Source organism: Typopeltis vanoorti, chromosome 15 (genome assembly GCF_054136105.1).
Source record: "Typopeltis vanoorti isolate ZY-2024b chromosome 15, IOZ_Tvanoo_1.0, whole genome shotgun sequence".
Classification (NCBI taxonomy): Eukaryota; Metazoa; Arthropoda; class Arachnida; order Uropygi; family Thelyphonidae; genus Typopeltis; species Typopeltis vanoorti.
The window spans coordinates 64,672,413-64,697,998 of NC_143563.1; the positions used below are offsets into that span (position 1 = coordinate 64,672,413).

The 25,586-nt window shown below is 34.6% G+C and overlaps 1 protein-coding gene across 2 annotated transcripts in view; it reads right to left on the reverse strand.

The window, feature by feature from the left end:
- Positions 1-216: 216 nt before the first annotated feature.
- Positions 217-25,586, reverse strand: part of LOC150098826 (cilia- and flagella-associated protein 410-like) — a 95,436-nt gene continuing 70,066 nt past the window's right edge. The window contains exons 5-7 of one of the 2 annotated variants that reach the window (XM_090405604.1): positions 13,223-13,472; positions 917-1,046; positions 217-371 (exon numbers count right to left, since the gene is read on the reverse strand). In XM_090405604.1, the coding sequence (XP_090261730.1) occupies positions 261-371; positions 917-1,046; positions 13,223-13,472 (491 nt within the window). In that variant the 3' untranslated portion in view covers positions 217-260. Of the gene's footprint in view, positions 372-535; positions 1,047-13,222; positions 13,473-25,586 lie in introns of both variants that reach the window. The other variant, XM_090405603.1, reaches the window with a different exon arrangement.

The following is a 25,586-nucleotide window of genomic DNA, read 5'->3' on the forward strand; positions in this document are numbered from 1 at the left end:
TTTTACATTTTCTCTCATAAAATATATAAAACTTTCATTACAATATTCAAACACTCAGGCTTTAATACTCACTGCAAATTCCATTTATCAAAAGTTACAACAAGATCTAAGCAAACAATTCATAATCTATTCTAAAATTTGACACACTTTAAGGAAGTTCTATTTTTAATTTAAATTGTACAATTTCTACTTTATGAACATACTGATCATTTTTAATACAAGCATAAAGTGCATGTGTTTAAAGTGCATCTTACTCTTTTTTAATCATCCATTTCTTCCATTCTACAATGAATTGCAGTTTCTACCACTTCCAAGCTGGCATAATCTAACTCTTTGATTAAACAAAGGACAGCAGAAAGGATATTGGAGTTCTGAAATGAAAGAAATGAAGTAATGAAAAAATAAAACTTCTACCATACTTAAATTCAAAGTATTTAAGATAAAACGTGCTTCAAGAAATTCAAAAGTCAACAAAATATATGCAGGTAAGCAATGCTAACAAGCACAAACAAGAAATCGGGGAAAAAAACATTACCCTATTTTTTCCTCCTTTTGGTAAAACCCTTGCAGGAGAACCTTTTTCATTTCTTATAGGAAAGGAAGACATGCTGACAGCTCCTTTGTGCTCAAAAAAATTTGGAGGATCATATTGAGGGCTTCTAAATTCTGAACTTTCAAGCACAGCATGACGATAGCCATCACCAGTTGAAGCTGTACCATCTGGATCAGGAACCGTATCACTGTTTGATAAACTAGTACTCTGGTTAGCGATACTATCTACAACTTGCTGTTCTTCCAATAGTGTTCCGCAAGTATCACAGCTGATTTCTGTACTTTTACGTGAACGACGTCCAGAGTGATCAACCAATGTCTGAACACGTGCATGAAATACATGTTGATGGTGAGGCAACATTACCTGAGAGGATGCTGATCCCACTGAATGAGGGGTCATCAGAGCTTGCTCATCTTCTTCAGCAAGTATAGTGGATGTGCGTCTGCTCACTGTAGGAACATCTGCTTGGGGTGAACCATCTCCATATTCAGTCCTATAAAATTAAAAATAAATGATTACAAAGTTTTTGATATACTAGAAGACTGACTGCAGATATACTACAATTCTTGAATGAGAGTGGGGGGAAAAACCACTGAAATGAACAGAAAAAAAAAAATATACACCCGTGTCTCTTTTTATGAATATCTTTTTTATGCAGTGCATATTTCATGCAGATTCAGGGTTTCCTCCTTTGTACATAAATGAATAACGTGTAAGTCCGTGAAGTTTAATTTTGCATGTGAGTGAGTGTTTGTCTTTTCATTATCATAAGTCAAAATTTTGCTAATTTTTATTTTAAATATTTAATTTGGCCCAATGGAGGAAAAAAAAAACCACCAAAGAAATTGCTTTTCTTTGGAAATGAAAATTGCAATTTTAGATCGCTTAGCAAAAGGACAGGGATCTAACGACGATTGGTAAACATTTTAATTTAGGCAAATCTACTATAAGAGCAATTAAAAAGAATGAAGTTGCAATAAGAAAATCTGTCAATTCTGCCGCAAAAAACTATGCCAAATTATCATCGTACTCAAGAGATGCTTTATTAGAAAAAACGGAACTAGCGCTCGTAATTTGGATTGAAGCATTCCTATAAGTGGTTATTTAATTAAACAAAAAGCTCTTCAGTTTTATGAACAGATGAAGCAATTATAGCTATCTACTTCCGCTTCCCAGGCTGATAAAGAATTTTCGGCTAGCAAAGGATGGCTAACTGGGTTTATAAAAAGGAATGCAATTCATAACATGAAGATTACAGGCGAGGTTGCAGCAGCCAAAAATTTTCAAGAGAAGTTAGCCAAAATGATTGAAGATGGTGGATATTGTCCTGATCAAGTGTTTAATGCTGACAAAAGAGGACTGTTTTGGAAGAAAATGCCTAGTCGAACTTACATCGCAAAGTCTGAGTAAAAAGCAAGTGGGTTTAGACAAGCAAAGATCGAATGTTGAAACCTCTCCTAGTAAATTGATCTCTAAGACCATGTGCTCTAAAAGGCAAAGATCTAAAACAGCTGCTGGATGGCTAATACAAGGACCTGGGTAACAACTGCTGTATTTACTGAATAGTTCAATAATTGCTTTGTACCAGAAGTGGAAACATATATGAAGCAAAAAGCTCTCGATTTTAAAGTTTTATTAATTGTTGACAATGCACCAAGTCATCCGCATTCAGAACATCCAAATGTGCAGGAAGTGTTTTTTCCACCCAATAATACAACCAGCATTATTCATCCATTAGATCAAGGCATAATTGCTACTTTTAAAAAATATTACATTAAGCACACTTTTCAATTTATATTGGATAAACTAGAAAATTAATCATTAACAGTAACTGATGTTTGGAAAAAATTTTCTATTTTGGACTTTAAATCATGTTGCATCTGCTATCGCTGAAATAAGACCAAAACTTTAAATGCCTGCTGGAAAGCAGCTTGGCCTGTGTTGCAAACAGTGCAACCATTCAAACATCTACGTTATCAGCTGTAATCATTAAGTTGGCACATGAAATTGGTGGAGAAGGTTTTTTGATAGATGTAGCCAGAATGATGTAAACGAATTGCTTGTGGATAATGCCTTAAGTGACGATGATATTATTGGATGTCAATTAACTTTAGATAATCGTCGAAGATCCACAAAGCGATAGTGAAGTGGAAGAAAAACCTGTTCCCCCTCACTGCAAATATAAACTGTGCAATAAATTGGAAAATTATTTTCTTGTTAATGACACAAATTCAGAGCCTTTAAATTCTAACGTGAACTCAAGAACTGTATGTCTGGATATCGCGAGCTGTATAAAAAATTAGTAAAATCATCATTGCAAAGTTTAATCACTGATTACATTGTCAGAAGAAAAAAAATCAACGCAGAACAAGAACGAAGCTAATTCTGTTTGGGAAGAACCAATGCCTTTACCATACAGATCTGATGCACTGACTATCTCTTCTGGTGATGAAAGTGATTTTGCATCAGTTCGCAAACATTGCCAAATATTGTCTAATAGTGACGATAATTCTGATGAAAAAATTTAAAAAAAAATTGTTACTTTTCAATAAAATTAAATGAATAAAACTTTAAAACAAACTTAGGCATTCTTATTTTCCTTAATTTTATAAACTTTTTTTTATGCAATTTTAGAAAATTATGGAATGTATCCCTAATTTTTCAACATAAGTTAGGTCTTTTTTATGCGATTTTCTGTGGAACGTATCTACTACATAAAAAGAGACCCGACTGTATATATTTATATATGTACGTAGTTGACTCTGACTAACAAATGCTGTTATAGGCAGACTCACTTTTACATGGCAGATTTCATTTCATTTGAGGGTGGCGGTCGTGTTTAGTTAGTCTAGAAAACGTGTTTTTAAATTTAAATATAGTGTGGCTTTTTGTCTCAAATCGTGCTGCAGTTGTGCTTTATTGTTTGGAACTGTGTTGTATATATTGTGTTTTCACTGCCGTTTGTTTCACTACTTCAAAATGAAAGATGTCATCCAACAAGAAACGTATATCAGCAGCGCGCAGGACTTCTACTTCTACACGAAAGGCTGGCTCAGCGTTAAATTTTTTGCATTGGATGCATTGCAGAAACTGCTACATGTATACGCCGAAGAATGTGAAGGATCTGTGGTCGGTCTGGCTAAATGAGAAGGATGAAAATGTTGACGTATGTGAGAAGTGTCGGGATAGGCTGGAGCGTTTAGGAATGGAAGCTGACATTGGGACCATAGAGAAGAACTTCGGCGGGAGTTCATGAAAATGACCTTGATCTTCTGCATGAGGAATTGGAAGTGCTCAGTAAGGAGATACTGGAAGTTAAAACTGAGTTTAATGTGTTGGACAGAGAAATTAGGACTATAGAGATTACTTTAGCTGAAGTAACTAGAACAGGATTACGTATGGGTGAGTCTTTGGTGAATGATGCAGTAATAAATAGTATGAGAGTGATTGGGAGTCAACAAAATAAAACCACAAGTGGCCTAGAAGAAAGAAGATGTCGTGAGAGTGGGGAGGTAAGTAATAGAGCATTGAGTAATGAAACTGGGATAGTCATGCTGAATAGCGTAGAAAATGAGTCCATGAGTGATGCTTGTGTGGACTTGAATGAAGTTAAGAGTGGTAAGATATATGGTGATTCTATGATTAAGGGTATGGAGAGTGGTATGCATGAGGAGTGCTTGGCTGGTGGGACAATAGAAAGAGTGGCTTTAGCAATAAAGAGAGGGCATGAAGCAGACAAGATGATAGTTATTGTGGGTACAAATGACCTGAGTGGTGGTATAAATCGGGTAGGATAAGATTTAAGAACATTGTTAGGTATTGTGAAGAGGAAAAGTGTCAATGGGAGGATAGTGTGTGTGTGCTGCCTTGTTTTGACAATTACAAGTTAAGTAGATTAGCGATGATAATGAATGATATGATTGCAAGAACGTGCCAAAAAAGAGGTATGGAATTTGTTGATGTTTGGAGTGTGTTTGAAGGAAAAAGCCAGTTGTATGCTAGAGATGGGCTGCATCTAAACATGGAAGGACATAAGCGATTGAAGAAGTTACTGTTTTCTGAACAAGTTAAAGTAATTGGGGGGAAACTAATATTGAAAAGGTTGAGTTAAGAGAGAGAAACTTTAGCACTGATTGTATATTTATTGATCCTTATACGCAGAATAAATTGCAGAAGAGAGAGAATAAAAATCGGCATGGGACTACTGAAATGAGTGACTTATATATCAGTTCTAAAGCCGGTACAAGATCTAGAGGGAATCTGCAAATTATTTCGAATGCTTCTTTTTGCAAGAAGCATTCGAAATAAGAGAGAATTTTTGGCATTAGTCAGTGCAATCTCACCAAAAGTTGTAGGCATTAGTGAAACTTGGCTGTCAGCAGAAGATGTGGTAACTGGAATTGAATGTGATGGGTACAGTATTTTCAGGGAGGATAGAGAAGATAGAACAGGGGGAGGAATACTGTTGATGATAGCCGATGTGTTGCAGCCAAAGAAAGTAGTATATCAAGATGATAGACATGTGAATGAGAATTCATTTGAGGCGGTCTGGTGTGAAATAGTGACCAATGCAACCAAATATACAGTTGGATGCTGCTATAGGCCAGGGAGTACAGGGGGAGATATTGAATTCATGCATCAGCAAATTAGTGCAGGTTTAGCGATTATTATGGGAGATTTCAATTACGGTGATATCAATTGGAAGGAGGAACTATCACGTAGCAAAAAGGAAATGGAATTCATACATTTTCTACGAGATAATTACTTGAAACAGCACATAACTGAAGGGACACGTGGTGTGAGAGTGTTGGACCTGGTTATTGGTTCAGAGGTTATATGCATAAGTAAGGTGTCCTCACTACCTCCAATTGGTGAAAGTGATCATGTGGTATTGACTTGGGAGGTTGCAAAATCTGTGGATTTTTCTGTTAAGAAGGGGCATATACGGAACTACAGGTTAGGCAATTATAATAAGCTTCGGAGTGAGCTTGCAGCCATCCCATGGCAGAACATATTGCAGGGGAAAGATGTTAGCAGTGCATGGGATAAAATCAGCGGGTATCTGAGGAAAGCAATATCAGATTGTGTCCCCATGGTCAGGAAGTCAAACAAGGCAGGCATTAGATGGATGAGCAGTAGTATCAAGCTTGATCTGCAAAAAAAGAATGTTATGGAGAATTTACAAGGAGAAAGGCGATCAGTACACCGATGAGCAGTACAAGGCTCAAGCTAGGAAGGTTACCAGCATAGTAAGAAAAGCTAAATCAGATTATGAAAAGACCTTAGCCAAAGAGATCAAGGGTAATCCCAAAGAGTTCTTCTGCTATGTAGCAAGTAAAAGGAAGAATGACTTCAGAAGAATAACTTTAGTGGGTGCTGATGGTATTGAGGTGACAAAATCAGATGTAATAGTCGAGTTACTGAGTGATCACTTTTCAAAAGTCTATCACCCAAGTGATATCTCTGTACCTGTAGCAATAACTAATGTGAGAATTGAAGCTAAGAAATTAGAGGTATTTAATATATTGCAAAATTTAAATGCAAACACTGCTGTAGGCTTAGATGGAATATCAGCTCGGGTGTTGCATGAATGTACAAATGAATTGTCAACCCCCTCTTACTTGGATATTTAATTTAAGTTTGAACTCTGGTATGGTCCCTAGGGAGTGGAAGTTAGGCAAAGTGGTTCCTTTGCATAAGGGCAGCTCTAAAACTGCGGTAGTTAATTACAGACCAATCACCATCTCAGGAGTAGCGGTAAAAGCATTGGAAAAGTTGGTTAAAGACAAAATTCAAGAATGGGTGGATCAGGATATGATACACTATAGAGGCCAACATAGTTTTGTTAAAGGTAGATCCTGCCTTAGCAATCTATTAACTGTTCATAATAGAATGACATCTGAGTTGGACAAAGGAACTAGCTACACAGTGGTGCTTTTGACAGGATACCCCCCATGGAACACTGTTACGCAAATTGGAGCAGATGGGAATAGATACTAAATTGGTGATATGGATAGCAGAATGGCTCAGGGAGAGATACCAGAATGTGGTGTATGGAGGAGCTGAGTCCAGGATGAGGCAGGTGACCAGTGGTGTGCCTCAGGGTTCTGTGCTTGGGCCATTGTTGTTTAATTTGTATATAAATGATATAGGAAATGGCTTACAGGGAGATATTCAGTTGTTTGCTGATGATGCAAAGTTGGGTAGTGCAATAAAAAATCAAGCTGATGTTGAAATTTTGCAGGATGATTTAAATAAGCTGGTAGAATGGGCAAAAGATAATGGATGTCAGTTCAATGTGGAAAAGTGTAAAGTCATGCATTTTGGGATTAAAAGATTACCAGCTGTATACTACATTGATGGAACAGTACTCCAAGAGATTGATGAGGCTAGGGACTTAGGGGGGTGTTGGTAGATAGGGAGATGAAATTCAGAGGACGCATGCTAAGGTGTCCAAGATTGCACATAGGATTACTTGGTTGTTGAGGAACACACTGACATCCAGAGATAAAGAGGTTATTATTCCCCTTTATAAAGTGTTGATATTTCCACATTTGGATTACTGTGCTCAGGTCTGGTCACCTGGATTCTTTGGAGATGAGGAGGCTGTGGAGAGGGTTCAAAGAAGAGTGACCAAGTTGGTGAGTGATGTAAAAAATGCTCCCTACATTGATAGATTGAGAGCTTGTGGATTGCAGAGGTTGATTGATAGCGGAGAAGAGGGGATATGATAGAAACATTTAAATTACTGAAAGGTTTTTATAGGATTGATGCAGGGGAAATGTTTCAGCTGTGTGATAGTGAGGGAAGAACAAGAGGTCATCCCTGGAAATTAAAGAAGAGTGTGGTTAACAAGGGTGTGAGAACAAGGTTTTTTGCCTGGAGGGTAGTGAATGAGTGGAATTCATTGCCTGACCTAGTTGTGAGCTCTTCATCTGTAAATGAATTCAAGAAGAGATATGACAGATATTGTTTTGCTAGTTTGGGTGTCCCACGATGAGTCTACTGACTCCATGGAGATACCCGTAATAATAATTTCCCAGTACGATATAATTTTTTTTTTTTTTAAATATATAAAATAAAATTATTGAAATTCCTTATTCCACCCACAATACTAATGTATTATAGGCCTACAACCGCTCATTGGTGGGAGTCACATACAAAAAAAAACATGAACACCATGCTAAGTTAAAGGAAGTTTGCTATAGTGAGCATCCTAAAATCCAGTAAAAAAAAAGTTTCTTACAAGGAATCTCTTTTCATGCAAAGAAAGCCAGTTTGACCTGACAAACAACAATATCGGGCTTTACATATACTTTTGAATTGATCCCACTGCATTTTACAGATTACTTTTTAATTATAATATGCTTCTGTTCCAAATAGAAACTTTTTTATGAAAATAAGCAAATTAAAAAAAAATCTTTTCAATATACATACTAACAATATAACTAAGCATACAAATTCAAAATCAGGACATACATCTAGTACATTACCCAGAATACTCACTCATGCTAAACTCTTTTAACTATATACTTGATACAGTATTAAGGGAACGGTTGGGCATAACAAATTTCCAACTAAAACATGCCTAAGCTTGATATTCATTAGTCTGTCAGCCACTACCCTCCCTATCTAGCCAAAGGTAATCTCAAAAGGTACAAGGGATCCTGCAGATATTTTAAGAAATTGTCAAAGACAACAATACCCTCCCCCCTCAAACACACTAAAATACAGTTGCATGAGACTACCAATATCTGGATACTCTCCTTTGTCAGCATGCAAGAAGACCACATGCCTGGCAGCTAATTCAAATGAATACAGTACTGTCGAACTTTGTAGTAACAAGCACAGCAGTAATGAGCAAAAGGCCATAATGATTTTAATTTAAGCATATTCTCATATTACTGCTCATTTTTATAATGAAAATACTACACAGATGTATACCATACAAATTTTGGCAACTATGCAAATATTCTTAATTGCAAGAGTAGTTCTTGGAATACCAAATTCTTGAAAGAGACAAAAATGAAAGAGGTGACTTGGCTTTTATGACCACCAGCATCTCTTATGGACTGGTTTATAACCTAATCATCTTGCCTTTGGAACACTGCCACAACTGTAAAATAAGTTAAAAATGAACCCTTCCATCAGAACTCTCTACTAAAAGAGTCTCTCAGTTTACAAAAAAAAAAGTAGAGATTATCTGAAAGTTAGAAGATGTTGCGAAGTGTGTAAAAATTTTCTTTGTCCTCTTCATCAGTATCAACGCTGCAGAAGAATAAAGAAATTTACATATTGGCACTATAAAATAACATACTCCCCAAAAAGTGCTGAATTCTCATCTGAATGTTTATTATTAATTAGTATTGTTTTTAATTATGGAAAAATAAACTGTGTTTAGTATTAAGTGTTAGCAGGAACATCCACTCCATTGCTAGAACATAAGAAAATATCACTAAAATATGTCAGAAACAGTGGTGGCTGGGCCACATAGCTAGATCAGGTATAAACTTTGGTTTAAAAAAAAAAAAAACTGGGTTGACCCTAGAAGCACTGGATAGATAATATTAGAAAAATTAACTACTTCTTCATTCTCCACTTTGTTAAGAAGATCCAAAACTCTCTACAGGGATCTTAAAAATTTAAGAAAATCCCGAGAGAGTATGTTAGGACTGTCACCTTTATGCTGCCTGTTTATACAGATTATTGGTGAAGAAGAAGTATATGGTTTTAAAATTATGGACAAATAAATTATGTTTAACATTAAGTGTATTGTTTTTTATATAAGCATATTAATACAAATAATATCTAGGTATGTATTTATATTATTTTTTTCCTCTGTACTTCTTTTGTTATTTTGAATCTTTTTTGACTGAGTTATAAAAAAAATAGGAGGAAGATTTAACTCATCACTGATATAGTGGGTGATGGTTATAACGAGGAACTTATGTTGGTCTCCTGGCGTTCATTATAACCAAGTTTGGCTATATTACAATCACTCACTTTGATGAAGATAAAAAACAGAGTGCTTTTTTTTATGTTGTAAAGTGACAAGTTTCTACTTAAAATGTTGATGATAGCAAAAACAAAATGACATAAACCTTCAAAATCGTATATTCAAAGTTTATTTTTTGAATTTCTGATTAATGTTTCTGTCAATTCCAGTAAATCAATGACTATATGCATTAACTAGTCTGAAGTCTCAATTTACATACTCTCTGTTAAAGTTTCAACTCTATGCTTCAATATTTTGGAAGTTTCCTGATTTTGGGGAATAGCAGGAGCTAGCATGGAGATTAACCAGTGTTTATTAGTTTTGAATACAGAATCAAAACAAGTACTAAGTTAGAATTCTTATACCAAAAGGATTCATCCCAGCTGCTTGTCATTAGCACATCCAGAAACAGGAATTTATTGTCTTCTAACTCTAATGTTATCTGTATCTTCTCATTGATATGGCAGGGTTATTTAGGAACTCCGAGTTCCTATCTACTGTATGGCTACATGATGAAAATATTATCAATCTCCTCAGCTAGCTTTAGATATATAATGCATGGATCAAGGATGATTCCAGAAAAGCTACAGCATACAGGATGACCGTGATTGAGGATTGAAGGAAGCTCATAGCCCAATCTACTCTGCTAGTTGAAGATATGATTTTCACCCTGAAAAGGGTACTATCCACTTTTTTTGCTGATGACTACTATTCATGTCTACTATCAGCAAAAGAGGTTTGTCACATATGATGAAAATCATTCTCTTCTAATCTCTAGTACCATATTTTTAAATGGGACATATGTAAATGATGAAATGCTATTTGGACTTATTAAATTAAAAAATGGTGGATGTCCAAAACAGTTTCTCAGTGGCTTGGATATTTAGGTAATTATCTAGTTATTTATTTAGTTATCTAAATATTTAGTTAATTTAGGAAATTATCTCATCCACTGAATGTATTAGCACATTGTTTTGAAAAATGCCAGAGGTCTCCTATAATTGGAAATTACTTCAACACAGTAGATGCTAGAGCAAACCCCTGGGGACCAAAGACATAGTTTGTTGTAAAGCAAGATTTGCTATATTGAATTTAGGGGGGAAAATACTGCCTCCACTCTATTCTCATGAAATGGCAGAAAAGAGGACAAATGAAATTGCAAGAAATAAAACAAAGAAACAAAAAATTGGAAATTGCAGGGAAACAGAACAAACAAATTGCAAGAACTAGAAAATACAAAATTGTGAGACATAGGAAACAAAGGAAATCACAATGAATAAAAGAAATCATATGAAACAGAACAAAGAAAATGGCAAAAAAACTATACTGAAACAGAACAAAGGAGTGGCAGGAAACATACATAAAGCACCAAAAAGAAAAAATGAAAAAGTACAAATGCAAACAATAAGGGGAGAGAGATAAGAAAGAACTAGATGAATATGAAATTACAAAAATTAAAATCCAGAAATAACAGCTTAATGTCTGTTATTAAGACGTTAAGCTTAATGAAATTTCATAACAAACTAAATTGTGCTGTTTGTAATCATTAAAATAAAAAATAACCTGAACATTTCAGCAGTCAGTCAACTTTATAATTGGTCACCTCCAATCACAAAGAGGAAGGAGACATGTGAACATTAGCCTGCATTAATCAGACTGAAGGTGGGTGGTAAGTGACACAGCTGCTGTGAATGCCAGCTTCCTAACTGGATAAAGATCCCCAATGATGTAAATCATTGGGGATCTTTATCCAGTTAGGAAGCATAAACTGATTCTCTTAGAACTGCAAATTAAAGAACCACCTCATTTTATGCTAAAGGTTCTGTATTCGTAAGGTAAAAAATTCTAAATTTCTGATTTAGAATTTAAGTTTTTAACCTAAATATCTAATTTTGAATTTAAGTTACAGTAATATTTCAAAATCAACATTAATTTTGAATTTTTATAATTTCATAGTCTTTTAAGCTCTTTCTTATGTTTCCCATTACTGTATTTTATTCATGTCATTTTTGTGTGCTCTTTACTGTATGATTTCCTGCAATTTGTTTTATTTCCAATGATTTTCCTTTGTGTTCTGTCATCAATGTACAGTTTCCTTGGTCTACTGATTGGGCCATCATTTACTATGAAATTCAATTCATTATCATGGAAGTTTTTTAACATTGCACTGCTTATAATAGCATCCTTAAAACAGCCTTGATTGTATGGGAAGGCTAGGACTTTTCTCATTGTTCATTACAGTGCATTTCATTATAGTGGTGTTCACCAGTGTGCAACTACTGTTTTTAAATTCTGGACAATTTAGCATACACGATATCAGATCATTATTTTTATGCAATAACCCAAACTGTGATCAGTTAATTTTCTAATTGCAAAGATGAACTACTTCGACTAGTTTGCCTTTGTATTCAACATAAAATAATGGCAATAAACATGTATTCCAACTTTATGCCATTCTTAATACTACTGTTATTCTAGTCTTTAAGCTCATATGTCTTTGAAACATACTGTATTACCTTCAAAGATTTAATACAGCAAATTAGAGTTTATTAATAATAAACTTACAGCTGCTTTTATTTCAATGCTACTCTAGCATCATCAGAACAATACTGGACAAGGTGAATATAAACAAGTAACATAATAGTTTTCACATCATATTTTAAAAAAACATTCTCGTTTAGATAGAAGTGTCATCTCTATTAAAAATTAATTACACTCACAGACAATTGACACTGAATTTACTATAGTCTTTCTAGATAAATAGCAAGAGAGAGAGATAATTAGTCTTGAGATTTGACTGACAAAGAGGGTCTTTGTGAAAATCTAAATTTTTTATATATTAATTGTTAACCTTGCCCAATATGGCTCTGATGATGCTAGCATATCATTAGAGAAATATTAGCTGCTGTATGTTCATTCAACTAATTAATCTGCCATGCCTAATTCATTAAATTTAATACAGTAAGTTTAATACCATTAAACACAAAGATATTATTATTATTATTACATGACACCTCCAGGGAGTCCAAAGGACTCATCGAGGGAGGGCACCTACTCTACAATTCTGTTTCCACCACTCAATCCACTAACCACAACTACCGCCCACCAGCACTGGTATTTTCACAGACAATCACAAACATCCATGCCCATGGCGGGATTTGAACCTGCAGCTTTTTGGCTGGAGAGCGGATATGCTAACCACTTGGCCAACCAGGCTGGCAGAGAAGGAATTTGAGCAAGTAAGAGGTGATGTGAAAGAGCAGGAGTAAGGAAGGAGAGATTGAAGTGGAGCTTATGAATGAAGAAGTGGATTATTATTAATTATTAAAAGATACATATGTCTTTCTTTATTTGAAGAGATTTTATTGTGTTAGGATATTTTTATTGCTTAGCCAAAGTGTCTTCGTTTTGCATAGAATCTAATTTACTATGTTCCTGAGTGTAAAAGACTTGTGATGACCCAAACAAATTAATACTACTTAAACATTTAGATTTATCAAGAATGAAGGTTTTTAAAATGAGTGTTTTAACCATTAAATTACTAAACAAAAATGCAAAGTGAAATATAAGAATACTAATAAAAAAAAAGCCCTATAGTCTTATAACCAATAAATAACTACTCACCACAAATACACTCACTGAAACATCTTGTAAAATTTGAACAAATAACTTACCCAATAAATATAGGTTCTTGCACACTAACAGGAGTGCTGCAACTGTAATTTTCTCTCTCCTTCTCTTGTTTTGTGACCACAGCTGTTTCTGCTCTGTCTTGCCAGTAATCAATGCCACTATCTTGAGATGATGTTCCAGAGTGTAAAGACTGTGGCGATGACTCCACTAAGGGAGAATTTTGCAAGTCCATTGGATTGATTAAACCCATACCATAGATTTTAGCACGATCAACCTCATCTGGCTGAACAACTACAAGAAAATTGGATATCTATTTATACAATGTTAATGTTGGATTTTTCTTGTATTAATAATTATATGGTACAATATTTAAAAAATGTAACTGTATCAAAGTTTTTCAAAATCATACACTGCTGATGCTACTCTTCTGCTTTCTACATTACATCACATTCTTGAGTGTTAAACCACAATTCAAGAAATTAATGAAAGTAGATAAGTCTGCATTAGTTTTACAATATAAACATATTCCATATGCAAATGTTTTAATACTGTTAAATTAAATCTTTGAGGATTTATATATCTGTTTACCATCTAATATATTAAATGTCAAGAGGCCTTCCATACCTTTCTAAGTTCAATCCCACAAACAGATATCATATCTATCTATCTATGGGATTGTAAACATACCACTATTACTACTCCTTCATATAGTTCCTTCCTGCATCACTATTTAATTTTAAATGAATTTTATGTTTTCTATTCAATCTTACACTTACAGCTCAGCTTCAGCATTTATCTTCACTTTTACCCTTAATGTCTGTATAGCTGTTTATATCTGCTTTAGTTTATTGTCAAATTGGAATATGTCTATTCTTTATAGATTTTAACATTTTGTAATTTGACTGAATTATATGATATTTGTCCCCCTTGGTTATAGTCTGAACGATGACAAAATTAGTACAAATTTTTGTCATCATTCAAACAAGTATGCAAATAACAAACACTGGAACAATTTTTTTTTTTGGACATTTCCATAACGAAGCAATGATCAGACAACAGGTAAAATTACAAATAATGGACATCAGAACAATTTTTGGGCTTTTCTGATGTTAGGGATTTGATATTTCAGATAACAGGTAAAACTGCAAATAAAGGAGATGCTGTCCTGACTTTCAAATATTTAATGTCTGAAAATCATCAAATTTAAATGTTACACCACAGTTTGGAAAGGTTGATATTGCATAATTCATTGTAATGCTAAATTTCTCTCTCTTCCACCATTTCTTTTTCTCTCTTTCTTTGACTGAAATAATTATTAGAGTGTCCCTTCATATATTCAGGCTTTGCAATAAATCTAACTATAAGAACATGAGAAGCACATAAGTGTGGTAAATGAGAAAATGCACAAGGTTTGTTTTCCTGGAGGTACAATGAATAGAGTGATTGAAGCATTGGATATGAGGAGTAAGTGAGCAAAGGAGTTAGTAGTGGTAATAGGAACAAATGACTTGACTATGAACAAGAAGAATGTAAGATTGGATATCAGGAGGTTGTTGAGAAGGTTAAAAGATAATAATACTGTGATACGAAAGGTATTCAGTGTGTTGTCCAGAAATGATAGTGATGAGATGAGGTGGAGAGCAAATATTATGGTTAATATATTAGTAGAAATGTATGAAAAGAAAGGAGTGCAGTTTGTTAATGTGTGGAATGAGTTTGAAGGACAAATTGAACTGTATAAGAGTGATGGACCACATTTGAATGGTTTTGGTGCGAGTCATCTGGAGAGACCGCTGCTGGAAGGAAGAGTAATGAGTGCAGAGAAGGAATTTGAGCAAGTAAGAGGAAACGTGAAAGAGCAGGAGTAAGGAAGGAGAGATTGAAATGGGGCTTATGAATGATGAAGTGGATAGCATGAGTGTAGAGAATGAGAGAACAAGTGTGCAAGACAAACAGGGAAACTCAAGGTGGACAGGGGAACACAGTGTGAGAAAGGCTGATGCTCCAAGAGGATGTGAATGCATGCGTAGACAAAAAGGGAAGGGGATGACTGGGATATAGGGAAAACAGTTGGATTTGAAGAGGGTTCTGGAATGAGTAAGGAGAAAAAGAAATGGCTTAAAGAAAGTATGGAGAAGTCACATCTAATAAGTGGTATCAGTGGAACTTGTTATAGATCCAGAAATGAACTGTTATGTTTGTATATGAATGCTAGAGGTATCAGAAACAAGGGAAATGAAATATTTACATTGACTGAGTTTGTTCACCCAAAAACTGTTGGAATAAGCGTGACATGGTTGGATGAGGATGACATCCTGACAGGAATAAAAATGGAAGGGTATGATGTATTTCGTGAAGATAGAAAAGGTAAAAGGGGAGGTAGAGTGCTATTGATGATAGAAAAAGAGTTATGTCTACACAAAATAGAGATGAAATGGGAAATAGTGGTAGTAATTTTGAGGCAGTATGGTGTGAGATAGAGGCAAAAGAATGAAATACTTTTTTTGGATAGTGACCAGGAAACATAAGCAAATGGGAAAAGGGCGATCATTATGGGTGATTTTAATTATGGCAATATAGACTAGTATGATAAGATAGCAACTGGAAGTAAAGAAAATGAATTTGAGTTTTTGATGGACAACTTTTTGAGGAGGGAGTGAATAAGGGTTTTTTGAATGAGAAGCAGGTTTTTTGCATTGAGAGTTATGAATGACCGGAATGAATTGCCTGAGAGCATGGTGTCTGCAGAGAATTTGAAAGTGTTTAAGGTGTGGTATGACAAAAGAGACCTCCTAGACGAATCTGTGACTCCATGGGGTCTTAGGATAATAATAATAATGAAACAATAAATCTGGTGTGACACAAGGATGTACATTATCTATATGGAGCATATTATGAAGGAAAGTGGTATTAAACATGATATCAGAATTGGAGATGTTAATGTCAATTCTTTGCTTTACGTGGACGATGTTATACTTCTAAATAAATCTGCTACAAGTCTGCAAGATTCCCTGACTAAATAGAATAACTGTTGTAATAGATATGGTATGAAGGTCAGCAATAAAAAGCCAAAGACAATGAAAATAGGCAGAATTGTTGAAAATGTCAACTGCATTGTAAACAGAGAACCAGTGGAACAAGTAAAACATTTCAGCTACCTAGGCACGATTTCTAGTGAAGATGGTAAATTTAATATGGAAATAGACAACAGAATCAACAAAGCTGGTATGGTAGGAAGTCAATTGAATAAATTCATATGGAATAAGAGAGAAATTAGTCGGAACACTAAATTAGCTGTATACGGAACACATCTGTATACAAGACAGTGTTCAAACCAGTTTTAACTTATGGATCTGAGAGCTGGGTCAGAAGTAAAACACTTGACCAAAGACTAGAGACCACAGATATGAGAGTCCTGAGAAAGATTAGAGGCATGAACAGATGGCATCAATGGTAATATCATATTAAAAATGAGGATATTAGGAAAGAACTAGACATTGTCAGCATCCAGGAATGCATTAGCAGAGCTAATCTGAAGCAGAATGAGTAAGGAAAGATTAGCAAAACAAACGTTCTCTGCCTGGTTGGCAGGAAAATGATCCAGAGGAAGACCAAGATATAGGTGGATTGATACGGTACAAAGTGCGTTAGACAATAGAAATATAAGATCTGATAATGTTGGAAGTCCTGACGAGTAATAGACTCATTTGGAGGAAAATTGTAGATAGGAAGTTAGTAATGACGTAAATATTTCATGTAGTACTATCATATCCTGTACACCCTTTGAGGGTACATGGCAGGAATTTGATGATGAAATAATAAATCACCAAAAAATATTAGTTGAACACAAATCAAGATATCACTTATTACATTAGCCTTTGCTTTTGGAATACTCATGTTACAGATATGGCATTCTTAAAAAGCAATGATCTTACTGTAATAATATTTTTTAGTTGATAGCAATATTTTATGAAAGGCATAAGGTAGTTTTCTCTGTCACTTGAATGACACACTTCTAAAAAGTGATCTAACCTCTTAGCATACAATTCTAAATTGCAAAGAATGATCTCAATAGCTTTGTTAACATCACATTCAATTCTCCTAACTAATGTTAATATGCTAGTGTATTCAAATTCTGCTTTAACCAAGGCACATTAAAATGTAAGCCGGATGCTGTTTAATATAGTTTAATGATGGTCTTGTCTATAATACTGACTTTGCATTATGGAAATTCATCCAAAACATGGCAATTTGATAGGCCAAGCTATTAAGACTGCCAGAATATCCAAGGGTAATGCGAGCAAAATCTCATTGTACACTACTAATAGCCTGTGTATGTTTTGTGGTAACAACTTAGAGCAAGTTTTTTTGCTGGGTCAGAAAGTAAATCATACGAGGTGGTGTCAAAAAGTTTCGAGACCAGCTCTGTTTACGAGAAATTACTTTATTTATCTACGTTTACACACTATCACCTTCAAAATAGTCCCCTTGCATAGCAATACAGCGTTCCCAGCATTCCTGGAATGTGTCTTGGAAGTCCGAGCACCTTCTGTGATTTGTGCTGGATCTCCACAATGGTGTCAAAACGGCGACCTTTGAGCTGGATCTCCATCTTCGGAAAAGGGCGAAGTCCGCAGGAGCCAAATCTGGCGAGAAACTCACATGTGAGGAGAGCTCGGTAACAGGGTGCATTGTCATCGTGAAGCATTCAGTTTTTCGTGCGCCACAGATCCGGCCGCTTTTGCCGAATGTCCTCCCTCAGACGCCTTAAAACCTGGCAATAGAACTCGCTATCGACGGTCTGGCCCCTGGGAACGAATTCTTGATGCACAATGCTGCGAATGTCGAAAAAGATGATGAGCATGCACTTGGTCGAGCTGCGGACCTGCCTCGCCTTTTTCGGTCGTGGAGATGATGGGCTCTTCCACTGTGAAGACCGTTGCTTCGTCTCAGGGTCGTACCCATACACCCAAGTTTCGTCACCGGTAATGATCCTCGACATGAAGGACGAGTCATCCACGGCACGCTGACAGAGTTCTTGGCAGACTTTGATACGGTGTTCCTTCTGCTGCTGGGTCAACAGCCTGGGATGAACTTGGCAGCAACACGGCGCATGTTCAAATCACACGAGGATTGCCTGGACTGTTATGTATGACACACAGACAATTGCAGCAATGTTGTGGAGTGTTCCGATACGATCCTCATGCACAAGTTGCCGAATGGTTTCAGCATTTTCGGGGTTGAGCTCGTTGAAGGTCTTCCTGATCTATCGTCGTCTTCCAGTGATGTTCTTCCGCTTTTGATGTGCGTGCGTGCCACTCAAAACACCTCGAATGACTCATTGCCGCATTGCCGAATCATGTCAAACGCCTCTGTGGCAGATTTGCCCAGTTTCACGAAGAATTTCACGTTCACTCTTTGTTGCAACTTGCTGTCCATGATGAAATCGCAGATGTGGTAACGCACTTGGTCAGAATAGCACCAGTTGCACAGGACGATGTCTTTTGGCACACTGACTTATGAAGGTTGGTGCTCCCTGTGACTGTGCATGCAGCCTTGTTCTGCCATCTGTTGGCATGTTACAAAACTAGTCTCGAGACTTTTTGATACCACCTCGTACTTTCTGACTTAGCATATTCCTAATTTTATCCTTTACCTAGGTGTGAGCAAATGTTTGTCTGAAAACTGAAGTCAACTGCTACTTTAAAGATGCAGTTGACTTCATATACAATTGTCCCAGTATTTCATCATGCACATCTCACTTTCTTTCAGATATATATATATATATACACACACTGCCATGCATTATGGAAAAGGTCACCAGACAAACCAGTTTTAACTTGAAGTCTCATCAGTAGAAGCTAAACCTGCAGAGATAATAAGAACTAAATCAATAGAAATTATATTTCCATATACAAGTAATATACAAGGAAATGGATTATCATCATATTATTAAAATACTCTTGAATGAGAAAGAGTTGTAGAAGTTTTCTCTATGTTATCAGTTATCATATGCCTATTCTAGATCTACAAAACTTAAATACATGTCCATGTTATATTTTCATGATGTCTCAATTGTTTGTCTTAAAGTAAAAACCTCATCCTCACGACCTCCAATTGGTTGAGCACAGCTTGTTCTTCCCCAAATCTCTCTTCAAGTTTTCTTAGCCACTTCTCAAATATCTTCTTTCCCAAACTCCATCAAGAACACTGAGAGTCTATAAATGCTTTCCATTAGAAATTCAACAAAACTTTTCTTCTCACATTCTATTAAAGTCGATCTTCTCCAGGTATATTTAGGGTGGAAAACTTTCTCTCTGACAATTCATGCTGATTCATGTCTTCATCTTCAAGAAACAGGTCTGACTTCTGCATTTATTTGACTTAAAAACAATATTTAAAGTTTCAAAAACTTGAGCCTACTGAGTTCCTATTCTAGTGGTAGTGCTGCTGCCATTTACAGCATCCAGACATGAACATGAATTTCTTCTCATGGAGATGTTGCAGTTATACCACTGATACTCAGCTGCTGCATCCGCTATGATGACAGGTTACACAACAAGAAAGCAAGGTTATCTTCTCAAGCATGCTTGCATAAATCTTACCCAGAACACTCAGAAAGGAAATGCCTTTGTAATTCCCTATTCAGTTTTATTCCTCCCTCCTTTTTTTTTTAGATGCCACTTTGAGAACTCTATTCCAATCGTTTGGAATTCAACCTTTTGACTAGGCTGCCTGAATTATGCAGTATAACCACCGTAAAACCTTTATTCATGTATTACTGGTGGAATAATCATATATTCTAGCAAATGATATTCAACACCTTTTGCATTCACATTTTTTTGATGGCTTTCTTCTACCTCAAGTATTAATGTGAACTGCTGATTGCAGTCTTCCTGAATATTTTTTACTACCATTATGTTACTTCTTGTTTCATTTAATTGTCTTTCAAATAATTACTCCAGACATCCAAAATATCCATATTCTTTAGTTTTCATGTAAATTTGTCATTTCTGATTCCTTTTACCATACTCTTTCCTGCATATCTAAGTTCTTTGTTTAATAGTCTCAAGAATATTTTGCAACCTCTCTGATTTTTTCTTCTATATTATTATAGGTCTTGACATGACTTGTTTAGCTACTTTCACACATTGCTTTCTTAGATGTTTGTGTCCATCATGAAGTTCTATCCTTGAAAACAACTTCGAATCTTCCTGTTTAATTAATCAACTTTTCTTTAGATTTTCCCAGAGTCACAAAGGTTTGTTCTTGTTTTCAAACTGTTTCATTTTTTTTCTTCAATAATATTTGAATGTATGAATCTACATTTCTCCTCTGAAAGATGCTTGGTTGATTCTTTTGAAAACTTTTGTACATATTTTTCCTTTCAATATAAAACTCAATATAATCCTATGAAAGAATTAAACCAAGAACCAGTAATAGAAAAAATTAAAAAATATAAACATAAATGGATGGAACACATTCAAAGAATGAAAACAGAAAGATTACCAAAACAAGCATTAAAGTACAAGCCATTAGGAAAAAGAAAACCGGGACATCCTCTTAAACGATGACTTCTAAGGCCGAAACAAGCCATGCTAGGCCTAAATCCTTGATATGCATGATGATGATGATGATGATGATATAAAATTCATTTTTATCCTGCTAAAATTGAAATGGTGATCCCTATTTCAAATCTCCCTGTATACTCATCATCATCAAATTCCTGATATATACCCTCAAGGGGTGTACAGCATATAATAGTATACATGAAAAACTTACATCATTACTAACTTCCTATCTACAATTTTCCTTCAAAACAATCTGTTACCTGTTACAATCTGTTACTAACATTATCATATTTTATATTTCTGTCTTCTAAGGCACTTTTTACTATATCAATCCACCTACATCTTGGTCATCCTCTGAGTCTTTTTCCTGCCAACCTGGCAGAGAACACTTGTTTTGCTAATATTTCCTCTCCCATTCTGTTTAAGTGACCATTAGCATTAGCTCTGCTAACACATTCCTGGATGCTAACAATGTCAAGTTCTTTCCTAATATAATTTTTAATATGATAGTGCTATTGATACCATCTGTTCATGCCCCTAATCTTTCTCAGGACTATCATATCTGCGGTCTCTAGTCTTTGGTCAAGTGTTTTATTTCTAACCCAGCTCTCAGATCCATAAGTTAAAATTGGCTTGAACATTGTGTTGTATACAAATCATTATGAAAATATCATCACTATCAACAATAATATAATAAGATGTTTTCCTGTCTCTGTGTCTCTCTGTGTGAATTGTGTGAATTATGGTAGAACATGGTATTAGTATTGACTAGTCCATGTTCTGAACAGAAGTCAGCAAATACCATTATTAACCACTATGCTCTTTTCTTCATTTCCCAAAACATTTCTTACTTTGCTATTAGATCTCCTGCTTTATATCAACTGCCTTCTCCAGTGGCTTACAAAATTTCTCTATTTCTTCTTTAACGGAACTTTGGATGAGACCACAGTTATAAATAAGTCCACTTGTCCAATTTCAAATTTACTCACATCACTCAGCTTTCATTTTCTTCTATTTTTAATTCAATGTATTTATAGATTTACAAAATAATGACTTCACTAGTTTAAAATAAATTTGAGAAAATAAAATAAAACATTATTTTCATCACATCCTTTGATAGTGTATTCCACTGTAGGGTGTACTATACAATGATCTAACACAATATTTCATAACTAGTTACCAACAAATAACAGATTAATTTTCCAATTTGGTCTATTATTTATCAGGCCTCTGAGAAAATCCTTTTACATTTTGATATTCAAAAGCATTAACTCACATATCTCTTAGTTCTTCCTATTGATCTCATTCTTACCATTTAGCCATTTATGCTTCAAACACTTGTTTGCTAATGTTTCATTGCCCATTCTGTTTAAGTGATAACACCATCTTAGATTAGTTCTGAATACACATTATTTTTGAATATTAACAATGCAAGGTTCTTTTCTGATATCTTCATCTTTAATACAATCCTGTCACAATCTGTACAACCCTCTAATTTTCAACTGAACTCCCATATTTGTAACCATTTTTATTTATATCCTCAGCTCTCTTTCTCTCTCTGTTCCATGTTAGAGTTGGTTTGAACGCTTATCTTTTGTACTGCTAACTTGGTTAATGACTGATTTTTCACTTATTTCATATAAATTTATGAAACTGGCTTTGCCATCATACCAGCTTCACTTATTCCATTATCTATTTCTATATTTGATTTGACACACCTAACTGAAAACTGCACTTTAAAAGATAAAAATTTAGACTTCTCCTCTCTACATTCTTAACATTAACCTGTTCTACAAGTTCTATTTTCCTGCTTATTTTCATATTAAAGTTGATACAAGTATAACTATTTGGGTAAAGTATCTTGAAAACTTATATATTTATTTAAAAGGATACCTTTATTTGCATGTAGTAAAGAACTAAATTGTAATAACTCTTATTTGAATATCAGATTTAATACTACTTTTCTTAAGTGGAGATAGCATACAGCCCCACCTTACACTCAATAGCATCAAACCTTCTAATACATTCTCTAAATGCTGATTTACATATTTATTGCTCTGTATAAGGTTCCATTTACACCATACTGATTTAATGCTTTGAACAATTATTCCACCTATCTTAAATCATGTACTTTGAATATCAACAAAATAGAGATTTTTTTTTATATATATATATATATATATATATATATATATTCCTGTGATTGTTCAATTGTTCATGAAGTAAAAATGTAGACTTTGCCACTCTTATTTGGCAAAGTTTGTTTGTTGTTCACAAAAGTTTGTTAGTCTTTTCTTGAGTATGTATGCTTGCATTACTCTTGCAGGGAAATTCAATGAAGAAATTCCTCTATAATGCTCACAATTTTTTTATTTGGGATTCTCATAAGTTGACATGATGAGAACTCTACTCAAATCATTTGAGATTTAGCTTTGTCAACTCTGTGCAGCCAGCGCAAAAATTTTACACCACCACCACAAGTCACTATTTCAGGATAATATCATCTATGCCAACTGTCATTTCATTCTACATTCAGGTTTTCGTTGACTCTTCTACTGTAATGATACGTACTTTTGATCGCATTCCTCGTGGCTATTTTCTAAAAGCTTTCTATAATTTTTCATCATAGCAGTTCCTGACATGCTCCCTCCAAGGATGTACAAGATATAATGATATTACTAAGTTCACATTATTACTAGCTCCCTGTTAGTAATTCAATTTTTTTACAAACTAATCTGTTATTTATCATGTTGCCAATATTATCAGATCTTCTATGACATCAACGCATCTGTTTTGATGCCAGATTTTGCTTACCTTTCCTCTCCCATTCTGTTTAAGTTACCATATCATCTTAGATTAGCTCTTTTCACTCGAATGCTTACAATATCAAGTTCCTTTTCTATATCTTCATTTTTAATATGATTTGACTACTGATGCCATCTTACCTCATTTAATCAATTTTCAAAACACTGCAAGCATCCAGAATATTCTTATTTACAGGTCTTATATCACCTATGTAATCTTTGATTCCCCCCCCCCTTTTTTTTTGTCTCTAGTATTCTTTCCTCCATTTCTAAGCAGTCACCCAAAAATTTCACCACCGTCAAGATATTTTCTAAATTCTTACTTTTTTGTTTAGCTACTTTTATACATAACTTACTTTTCCATCATTTTCCTTTATATACTCGTTTAGAACTTTTTTTTTTCTTTCTTGGACTACTTTTTTAACATCCTGTGTCCAACTATATAATTCTTATTTCCCTATCTTTGCACAACACTTAACATAGTTTCCTTGTTAGGTCAGCCAATGTTTTCTTCAGATTTTGCAACTGTCTCTAAAGTTTGATTCTTGTTTTAAAATCTTTTTCTTCTGCTCCCAATAAGATCTGTATATTTGAGCTTACATTAGAGCTGAATCAGTAGGTATCAAAAGTGCCCTTTGCTTGGTAAGATCTGGGTTTGAATCTCATGGAGAGAGAGATTGTATACAACCTTTATAGGAAGTTTTCAACTGGGCATGGAGAAATCCATATTTTTCGATTTCTAATTAAGCTTCCAGGCAGTAAAGGTACTGTTATGGCCATGATTTTTGATTGTTACAAAGTGAATGACAATCTAATAGCTGACTTTTATCACCCCTCCCTTAAAAAAAAAATAAAAAAAAAAAAAAAAAGATGAATATAAGATTGCTTTCCATTAGGCTAGATGACAAATGAGTAGGAAAGCATTAATACCCATTTATAGGCGTGAACAGATGGCATCAATGGCAATATCATATTAAAAACGAGGATATTAGGAAAGAACTTGACATTGTCAGCATCCAGGAATGCGTTAGCAGAGTTAATCTCGGGTGGTATGGTCACTTAAACAGAATGGGCGAGGAAAGATTAGCAAAACAAGTGTTCACTGCCAGGTTGGCAGCAAAACGACCCAGAGGGAGACCAAGATATAGGTGGATTGATATGGTACAAAGTGCCTTAGACGACAGAAATATAAGATCTGATAATGTTGGAGTCTTGACAAGTAACAGACTGATTTGGAGGAAAATTGTAGATAGGAAATTAATAATGATGTAATTTTTTTCATGTAGTACTATCATATCCTGTACACCCCTTGAGGGTACATGGCAGGAATTTGATGATGATGATGATATAATTTCTTGGCATCTTTAATTTATATGATGTGATACTTCATGTATGTATACTTCAGATATATCTTCATGTTTCGTGTTGCATATCATAGTCTACTAATCTCTCCCTCTTTTCACTGATCCCTAACGTGTGAGTATATCTGTAATCCAATTTCTTATAGAAACTTGTATAATGCTCTGCTTCATTGCCCTAACTTAAATAGATTTGATGATCTATGTTTATATCATTTATGGAAGATAGTACTTTTTTCAATCTGCTATTCTTTCCTAACTTTTAATTATGTTATATATTATATAATATATATATATATATATATTATATAAAATAAGTTTAATGACTATTACCGAGAGAAAAGATGGCAAGATATATTTAACAAGATACTACTAGTTTACTAGTTTCGTTACATGAACATCATCAGGTATCATACTCAAAGAAGTATATAAAAAATTACAGAGACTTAAAATTGTACTAACAGAACAAGTGAAAAACAGTAGCATGTTTCACTTGTTCTGTTAGTACAATTTTAAGTCTCTGTAATTTTTTATATACTTCTTTGAGTATGATACCTGATGATGTTCATGTAACGAAACTAGTAAACTAGTAGTATCTTGTTAAATATATCTTACCATCTTTTCTCTCGGTAATAGTCATTAAACTTATTTTATAATATTCCAACCAAGTAA